The sequence below is a fragment of the Nannospalax galili genome, unplaced genomic scaffold (genome assembly GCF_000622305.1).
Source record: "Nannospalax galili isolate Female #2095 unplaced genomic scaffold, S.galili_v1.0 scaffold1007, whole genome shotgun sequence".
NCBI classification, from domain to species: Eukaryota; Metazoa; Chordata; class Mammalia; order Rodentia; family Spalacidae; genus Nannospalax; species Nannospalax galili.
In genome coordinates, this window is record NW_008355473.1 from 1,084,640 (window position 1) to 1,094,849 (window position 10,210).

Consider the following 10,210-nt stretch of genomic DNA (forward strand, 5'->3'; position numbering starts at 1 on the left):
ATCCTTTGTTCGGCCAGGTGCTCTGCAGGGGCTAGTTAATTTAAATTCTCACCTAACTGGTTTTAGCTGTGGCTTGAATGCCCTGGGGGGGCAGGATAACAAAAGTGACCAGAGAAGTTTACTTTAGAAGGAGAAAAGAGAAAAGAGAAAGGAGAAAGGCCCCACTAGTGGGGAGGCTTGGGGGTACAGCTGCCTTTTTAGTCTCTTGATGGGAGATGAAAGAAAAGACAAAAAAGATTTGCTTCTCTCCTGTGCCAGCTGCTCGCTGGCACGAAGTTCAGAGGCCCCACGTTGGGCGCCAGATATGGGGTGCACAGGGATCTCAGGGCGCCAGCTGCTAGCGTGGCACCGGTCCCCTGTGCGCACCTGGGAAGGCGGCGGGTCCCGCGGCACATCTGCTCTGCGTTGCTGGCAGGCCCCTGCTTCTCCGCTGCTTCTCCGCTGTGATATGGGTGTGCGGGGATCTCGGGGCACCAGCTGCTGGGCGTGGCGCCGGTCTCCCACACGTCACTGGGGTGCACGCGGGTCCCGCACCGTGTTGCCGTGGGTCTCTGCTACCGGGGCTGGCCCGGTCGGGTTCCATCCCAATTTCACCCGTGCACTCTCTCTCTGAGTTCCGGGCCCATCAGCTGCCGGGTCATGAGGAGAGGTGCGGGATGGCTAAAGCTGGATTTCCGTGAGTCGATGATGGAAGGATAGCGCCCCCTGGGGAGGCTGGATCGTAGGCAGTAAGACACAGAACTCAGCTCAGTCAGTGGTACAGCCCTTTTATTCAGTGACTTAGCTTGGCTCCAAGTCTTGGTGATCCAGCTCCAATTAATTGGGGGGAAACCAGGATATTTATACTATGGGGGTGGTAGTAAAACCTTAGCTGATAGGTACTTTTAGGATGCCTCATTTACATAGGGCAGTGGGCTTCTATCAGGCTATCAAACAACGCCTGATTAAAACCTGGTAGCTCCTGTGCCAGAGAACATGTATCTTGTGACGGGTGTTTCTGTGGGCTGCTTCAAAAGATGAGTCAGGAAGATGCTGGGAAGGCACCCTGCTGAAAAATGAGTCTCTGCATTTGAATCTGAGCCCGTGGGCTTTCCGGACATGGAGAAACTGCTACTTTACACAGCAGGAGTCCCCAACAGTGGACTTTTAAGATAGGAGCCCTGGGTTTGGGTCTTGATTTGATGATCTTGATCAAGTTTTTCTTTCTCTTATAAACTTACTTTCTTGATATTGTGACAGGGTTCAACTACATTGGGTAGTTCCCAATCTTTCTCTTGTTTTAACACACATGATGGAGGATTATGTTTATGTATTCCCAGCCAGAGTCATTCAGAAACCTGCCTGGTGACTCCAGTAAAAGAGGTAGTAGGTCACCCACAGAAACTCTACTTTAGGGCAAGAATTCCACTGCCTGATAGTCTTCCCTTTAGACCATATTGAAACAGGAGGAAAAGTTTGGAAATTTTGCTAATGTTGAACAAGATGTTCATGTTTCTGTACATCTGTCAATTTATAGTTAATATATATCATATATTTAAATGTGATATTTAAAGGACCTTTCACAAGGTCTTCAATTCCTTAATATTCAATAGCTGTATATAACTTGTGACTTACCTCGTGTCTCTCAAGACACATAGCATCTGTCTCCATGCTGGGTGACTCCTTAGGATCTCTGTGGTTTTGATTATTTTCAGATTCTATGAAATGGTTTTTTGTGAGGGAGACTGAGAAAATATTTAAAACTCACTCAGCAACCCTGCTGAGAGGAACATGAGTATTGTTGGCATTGGGCCATAAGAAGAAAGTGCCAGGCAGGTGAATATGGGCAAGAAAAGCAGACAGCTTATAAAGTTATCTTAAGTTTAAAATATGGGCCTACTCACCAAGATCTTAAAAGACAAATTTCTGACTCAGTAAGTGTGTAATCACAGCCAAGGCTTTGCATTTTTTTCTATCTAAGTATTAACCAGGCCTGACCTCACTTAGTTTTTGGGATCAGAAATGACTGGCTGCATTCAGGGTAGTTTGGCCATGGCAAACTGTGATTCTAAAAAGCTCCCAGGTTCTGTTGCTGCTGCTTTGTGAATCAAATTTTTAAAGAAGTTGAAGCTTATTCCATTTTCTCCATAGATGGTGCCTCAGAAGAGGAGATCAACTTCAGTAAGATGGTGATGAAATTATGGGCCAACTTTGCTCGGAATGGGTGAGGCTGGTGACCATGATGGGCCAGACATGGGGGTGTGATGTGGTGGATCATGCATATTGGCAAGTAGTTTCTAATGTTTGAGTGCTCAACTTCTTGTTCCTCTGGCCATAGAATTGTACCAACGAGAGCTGTGTTGATCAGATTTGTAGCTGTAACAAAATTTCTGAAATAGTTCAAGTTAAAGGATAGAATGTATATTTGGGCTCACAGATCCAGAGATTTCAATTCTTGGTCACTTGGTCATTCGGGTGGGGAGCATAGGGTAGGTCAAATCTCCATACCTCCTGGTGATCAGGAAGTAGATACAGATGATAGGGCCAAGGGCTCCAATATACTCCTCATGGGCATGTCCCCATGACCAACTTCTAACAACCTGTACATCATTCTAAATCTTCTGTGATGTCCTAGTAGCACTACCAGATGGGAATCAAAACCTCACTACATGAGCTTTTGGGGGAGTATTTATGTTCTGAATCATAACTTTCTGTCTATGACCTCAGAGTTCATGTCTATTGCATAAGCTCATCTCCAAGAATGTCAATCTTCTCAACATTTCCAACATTGCTTATAAATACAAGTGCAAAGACTTAAATCTCAGGCAAGCTCCTTACTGTGAGTGTCCATGGAAACAAAAGATCAACCTGTTTCCAAGATACAATGACAATGGCTACACATTCCTATTCCTCAAGGGATGAGCAGAAGGTAGCAATGAGGAATTGGGCCAAAGCAAGTCCAAGGAGGAAAAATCTTAATTCCTGAAGTTCCATATTCAGCATCCAGGAATCTGTTGGTGGATATGGGTTCTCAAAGGCTTAGGAAGGCCTTCTCCTATGGTCTTACTGCCTATAGGCCCCAGAGCCTCTCACTACATTCTTGGCTTTCCACAGCACATTTCTCTAAATATTTCCAAGTTACTTCACAAAGCAATTGAAAAATCTTATGTAGCACATTATCAGGTTAACCACAGAATGATTCACTTCTCGTAACAATTTTATGTGTTAGCTCCAATTTCTGTGATAAAATCACTGAGGTTCATAAACTTAAATGATGAAAGCTTTATATTGGCTTGGAGTTTCTCTTGAACTTTTCATCTGGGGCTTTTGATGAAACAGACCATCACAGTGTGGAGCTCATGGTGGGAAACAGCTCCTCAGCTCTCAGCATTCAGGAAGCAGTGAGATACAGGTGTGGAGTCCCAACACTGCTCGAGACAGGCCTCTGATCACCTGCTTCCTCCAACCAGGCTTCACCCCCTAAAGTTTCCATTAGATCTTAGCTTAACATTAGCTTGTAACACATGATTTGAAAAAATTTAGGATCTAAACTAAGCATAACAAGAATTTTCTAAAAATGAACAGGATCCGCCAGGAGATAGAAAATTACACATCTGTAGATGGTCTCAGGCTTCTTGGCAGAGATAAGCCAGGGCATCTTTGAAAAATCTCAGAGCACTGTGGGGACACACAGCTGCCTTGCTGAACTTTTTTTTTCTGTTCACAGGAACCCTAATGGAGAAGGGCTTCCCCACTGGCCACAGTACGACCAGCAGGAAGGGTACCTGCAGATCGGAGTCCCAACCCAGGCAGCCCAGAGGCTGAAAAACAAGGAAGTGGCTTTTTGGACTGATCTGAGGGGGAACATGTGGAGCTCTGATCAGGAGACTTAGCCAGACTTGAGATCCTAGAGACAAGAACAGGGTTTTTCATACACAGCTTTTACAGAAATAAAGCATCTTATTGTTGAGTGTATAAAACTCACATATATCATATAATATGGCCCATAGAGTCTGATGTGTGTCCCCAAATGTCCTTTGGTATGGGTTGAACCACTGAGCCCACCAAGTGTCCCATCCCTGTAAGGCACTGTCTCTCTCCGTCCCAGCAGCCATCAATGTTCAAAAGTTCCTTAGGTTGTGTTGGGATTCTTTACCCGTAGACGTCCCCGTCTATGTTGGGATTTTGTCTGATTTGATCTTGCATGTGGTGGGGAGGGGATGCAGAGAGGGGAGTGAATCTAAATATCATCAATCTATATTATGTGAAAATCTCAAAAATTCAATTAATATGTGTACATGAAAAAGTGTTCAATATATTGTACAGGCTCAAAAAAGGGAAACAACTGTCTTTTTACCTCAGTTTTAACAAGAACAAGAACATAAACTATTACTTTGATAATCAAATCAGGGTTTGTATCTTTGGTTCAAGATGAATCTGAATCTATGTGCCTCATGGAGAAAATGATGGGGGGGAGGGAGGGAGGGAGAGAGAGAGAGAGAGAGAGAGAGAGAGAGAGAATCATGAAAAGATGAAAAGATGCCCCCACAGCAGGGGTTAGATGAATGTCTTTCCTGAAATCTAAAAGAAATGAACACATTAGAGGAGAAATGACATGTCATGCTGTTGTGCTGTTTTTGTTTTGTTTTGTTTTGTTTCCTGGGGTGACATGATCAAAGGTCCACTCACCTCAGTTAGGTTAGGAATGACAAAGCAAAGAAATGATTCCACCAAAGTCCAGCTTGGTGAACCAATGAGTCCATCAAGCTCACCTACATGAGCCTGACTGAGGCATTCCAAGTCCCACTGAAGCATGGATGACAACTTCCCCCAAAAAGCTTAGATGGAGTCCCACCATCAGTTAATCCTCCACTCTGCATACACTCTAGCATATTGTGATGCCGTATACAAATGAGGCAGAATTATACACAAGTGGGATGGCATCTGAGGGGCATGGCTGGGCATCTTGGGTCTTCAGTGAGGACGCATCAACAGGCTGGATTTTGTGGGTTGCTTGTGGATAATCACAGATGCTCTGATTAGGCTCAAAGACAGCATTCCAAAAGGCTGGGAACATTCACAGTTTCCACCTTTAGGTGTATGTAAGGAAAATGAGTAAAGTGTGAAAGTGTGGAAAGAGATTCTCTCTCAAGGGGAGGTGAACAAGGGAGGCAAAGCCTATGGCACAGGAGCAGTAGTGGGATATAATATAAACTTTGTTTCAAGTTAAAACTTTAAGTAGTTGACACTACAGGGTTTTTTGTTTTGTTTTGTTTTGTTTTAAAAGTAGTTCATTGAATTTTTGAGAATTTTAATGCATATTTTAATTGAATTTTTGTGTACTTCATATACAACTTCTTAATCATCTTTATACCACTGCTTCAATCCCCCCACCATAGCCTCCCCCACTGAATGTCATGCATTTTGTCATATATGTTAAGACCTATCAAGTCAAGTTAGTATACCCCAACATCCCTCAGTGCAAGTTCATCCACTGGGCTCTAGTCAGCCTATCTAGAGTCTCTCCCTTAAGATCAATTCTCCCTCACCCATCAGTAATCAACTGCCAATAGTTCTCTAGCTAAGGTTGGGGCCTGTTGCCCAGTTCCCCGGTTTTATGCTGGGTTTTTGCCTTGTATGTATCACCTTTTCTTTATCCATTCATCAGTTGAGGGACATCTAGGGTGTTTCCATGTCCTAGCTATTGTGAATGGAGAAACAATGGACATGGAGGAACATGTGTGTCTGTAGTAGGAAATAGAATCTTTGGGTTATGCACGCAGGAATGGCATAGCTAGGTCATAGGGTAGATCTAGTTCTAGTTTTTGGAGGAATTCCAACACAGATCAAGGAGACGTTCTTAAGGAAAGTGAGGTAATATAACACATAGGGTGTGGGTGGGTGGAGAGACAGGAGGATAGAGTTGGAGGGAGGTCAATAAGAAAAACTTATAATGACATATATCTATGAAAATATCACAATGAAACTCATCATGTAAAAATAATCATGAAAAAGACTTTAGACAGAATAAACACCCTCAACCAAAGGTTAATGTTTAGAAACAGCTGGGACTTTAGAAAACAATGCCACCTTCCTCGTTCTGTTCCCCTTGTAACATGTGGAAATGGGAAAAAGCTTCAGTCTCACACTGAGAAGACTAAGCTCTCAGGTGCATCAGAGATTGGTCCTGCAGTTTTTTTCTTTCTCAGTTACTTTCCTGTGGAGGGAAATGCCTAATATTTTTGGTAAATGTTTGAGGATAGAATGGATAAATGGATGGGTAGTTGACTAGACTATGGAGGGATGGAATTGGTTTACTGTTGGAACATTCCATTCCCAAATCTGTGCTCTGTGAGGTAATGAATACTCTGGCAAAGAAGTATGTAATACCAGCCAGGAGCACTTGGCAAGAAGATTGCAAAGTTAATTTAAGAATCAAGTGGAGCTGAATGAAGTGTAAGATATTTTCCAAACACAAGATTTTACAATTCTAGGAAATACGGACCCAGAGATACCATGTCATCTATACAAGTCTCAGAACTCAGTAGTTTTGAGGATTTGAGTTACTCTAAAATTCCTCATCCCTTTCTTTAGATGCCAAAACAAAGCTTTTCCCTGCCTGAAGGTGCTTGTCCGCTAGTCTTTGCCTTTAGGAAGCTCATAGCACATTGAGGACAGAGCAAACAGGGAGAAACCTGTTATGTAACAAGTTGTGTTAGTTTCTGGACCCCTGTAATCTGAAAGTTGGGCAATGACTGTTCAAATCTAAGAGACAGTAAGCCCTGGTTGGGTGTGGCTTAAAGGTTCCAGAAGGCATTCAGAGAACTCTTTGTAAGGTTTTTATTTATGTATTTATTTATTTATTTTATTTTATTTTATTATGTTAGTCATGTAAATGGGCTCAGTTGGCAGGACTTGAGTGGTGTGTCTACAGCTCTGGGGCAGGATCATTGCATTCTCTTCAAATAGCAAACTTCACCGAGTTACAGAGCTACTGTCCTTCTACAATGTGGCTATGTGTTTGGGTCCTGATCTCTTTCACTGCTTGTATGACTTGGGGTCAGTCCTTCTGGGATACAAATATTTGGGTGGACATTTGAAATTCCTTGTCCAGGGCATAGGTGAGTGGAGATACATTCAGGGAAATGGCATAACAGGTCTAGTTTTGCTAAGAGGTTTTCATCCTCTTTACACGGACCAGAACTTGGAGCAGCCCAAAAGCAAATTCCAGCTTCCCATAGAGAGAGGCAAGTATAAGCACGCTAAGACCCCAAATGCAGATGTCAGACACAGGAGAGCAACAGGACACTCTCATGCCTCAATAGGAGGAGTTAAAGAAGCTCCTTTTATTTTCCTTGTGATTCTTAGTCCAGGTCTTGAGAGCACATGGAGAAAGGTTTACTAAAATACTGAAAGCATGAATTCAAGACACAGACTGTAGTGGGAAATCCTATCTCAGTACTCTAGAACTGTGTGTTCTTGAGTGAGGATCTTATTTTTGCAGTGTCTGAGCCTTTCTCACTGGGTTGCATGAGGGAGAAATGGGTGTACGTTTCCACAGCACTTAGGACAGTCACTGGTCTAGAGGAGATATAGTAAAAGGGTGGATTTAAAGTGGCATATATATAAAGAGGACTGGAGAGATGGCTTAGTGGTTAAGAGCACTGACTGGTCTTGCAGAGGACCCAGGTTCTAAGCCCAGCACCCACTGGTAGTTAACAACCATCTATAACTCCAGTTCCAGGGGATCCAATTCCCTCTTCTGACCTCTGCAGGCATTGCATTACATGGGTGCACTTACATACATGCAGGTAATGTAATCATACCCACAAAATGAAAATAATAAAATATTTTTTTAAATAGAGTATATTAGCAGAAAGTTGACAAGTAAAATCATACCAAGGGCTGTTGGGTGTTGAAAAGATAGTTTGTTACTCAGAGTTCCCAAGGATAGGGAGTTCATCAATGGAGTAGAGCAGAGGGGCAAGCATTGGGGTCAGTCAGGAGCTGAGGCAGAAGTCAAGCTGATGGAAAAGGCTTTCTTGTGGCTTATCTTAGAGAGAGGAGAGGAGGCAGAGAAAAGTGATGTAGGCTTGGCTAGTTGTGTTAGTTCAGGGGCTTATGGGATATAGAGACTGTACCCAGTTTTCTGGTGTCTGGCTGATCAGGACAGATCAGTGGTAGCTCCCAGGCTAGGAGATCCATATAAAGCAGGTGACAGGGGTGTGGTGTTGGGGACCCCTGTTGTGTAAAGTAGCAGTCTCTCCATATCCGGATAGCCTATGGGCTTGGCTTCATATGCAAAGACTCCTTTTATCAGCAGGGTGCCTTCCTGGCATCTTCCTGACTCATCTTTTGAAGTAGCCATGGCCTCCGGCTCTGGTTTTCCTGTGTGATTTTCAGGCAATCTGGCAGCCTGGCAGGAGCCCACCACCACATGTAAATGATGCATCCTAAAAGTACCTATCAGCTAAGGCTTTTACCACTGCCCCCACAGTATAAAATATCCTGGTTTCCCCCAATTAATCAGAGCTGGATCACTAAGACTTGGAGCCGAGCTGAGTCACTGAATAAAGGGGCTGTACCACTGACTGAGCTGAGTCCTGTGTCTTACTGCCTACGATCCTGCCTCTCCAGAGAGAGCTGTCTCTTCGTAAACCTACTCATGGAAATCCAGCTTTCGCTGTTTCTCGCACCTCCCCTCGTGACCTGGTGGCCAACGGGTCCCGAATTTAGAGAGAGAGTGCACAGTGGAAATTGAAACGGAACCCAACCAGGCCAGCCCCGGTAGCAGAGACCCACGGCAATGCAGTGCAGGACCCACGTGCACCCCAGCAGCCCTCGGGAGACTGGCGCCACGCCCAGCAGCTGGCTCCCCGAGATCCCCGCACACGCCCATAGTATGGGCTCTGGAGTGTTTGGACTCTGGGATGACAGTGCCTCAAACATCAAATTAGCAGCTACAGAAAGCAGGTCTATATTTAGTACAGTGGTGCTACTTGAGGCCTGTATTAGTCAGGGTTCTCTAAAGAAACAGAACCGGTGGAATGAATGTATAGAGATTTATCAGCTTAGCTCACAGGATATGGTCCAAGTAGTCCAACAATGGCTGCACCACACTGGAGAGGCTGAGAATCCGTAGTCGCTCAGTCCACAAGGCTGGATGTCTCAGTAGTCCCAATCTGGCACTGAAGGTCTGACAAATTCCAAAAGATCAGCTAGTCTTCAGTCTACAGTAGCAAGACGAACTCACCACTGAGAGAGAAGGCAAGCAGCAAGAAGCCTGGCAATCTCCTCTGCCTTGGTCTTTTATACCGGCTGCCATCAGAAGGTAACGCCCACATTTAGTGTGTGTCTTCCAACTTTAGATGATCCAATCAAGAAGATCTCTTTCATTTCAGCTAATCCTAGATACAATCACATTGACACCCAGGATTAGCCATCACAAGTCCACCCCTTGTCAACTTGACACACAATAGCATCTCTCTATGTCATACTTAATTTTCAAATGAAAACAATGTTGAGGTCATAATTTCACCTAACATGATATAACTATCCCATAATACAATGACCAATGCATTATATATCTTAGAGTAGGTGATAAGGTCTTCGAGGAATGCTTAGTCCTTTAGTGTCTCATAACCCAATATAATCATATAGGTTCACAACACTTAACCACTTAACACATCTCAATTTTTGGTATTTGTAACTACCTTCCTCTATGACCCATCCTGTATTTCCTCCAACATCAGCAAGCACCTCTGCAGGTCTTGGCTCTTTCCCTGGAGGAGAGACCCATACTTTCATCCCTGAAGGATCTGGGCCATTTGTTGTCCTGTCTGGATTGGGTTGTTGACCTTAATCACAGGACATGGCAAAACCAAAAGTCACCCTAAGGAATCTCCTGCCTTCCAGATATAATCTTCATTACCTCCATTGTGGAGAACCAGTCCAATTTCCCCCTGGTAGTCTGGGTCAATCACACCTCCTAATACCGTTATTCCTTTCTTAACCTGCTGACTTAAGGGCATCAGAAGCCCAAAGTGTCCAGGGGGAAGTCTTAGCTTTCAGCTCAATGGAATGTTGTTGTCTCTCCTGACAGAGCACTCCCTCCTCTGGAACCAAAACATCCAAGCCAGTAGAGTGCAAAGTCGAGGGTAGAGAAAGCAAAATTTTTCATAGAGGGTCACCAGGGGTGATAGTGAGTGGAATCATTCCCACTTCCACCCCT

The 10,210-nt window shown here is 44.1% G+C and overlaps 1 protein-coding gene across 1 annotated transcript in view; it reads left to right on the forward strand.

The window, feature by feature from the left end:
* LOC103749871 (liver carboxylesterase 1) overlaps positions 1-3,823 on the forward strand; it is a gene marked incomplete at its 3' end in the record, with an annotated part of 42,843 nt that extends 39,020 nt beyond the window's left edge. Inside the window, 2 exon segments of the mRNA XM_017803075.2 lie at positions 2,131-2,203; positions 3,707-3,823. Of these exon segments, the coding sequence (XP_017658564.2) occupies positions 2,131-2,203; positions 3,707-3,823 (190 nt within the window).
* Between the last annotated feature and the right edge of the window lie 6,387 nt (positions 3,824-10,210).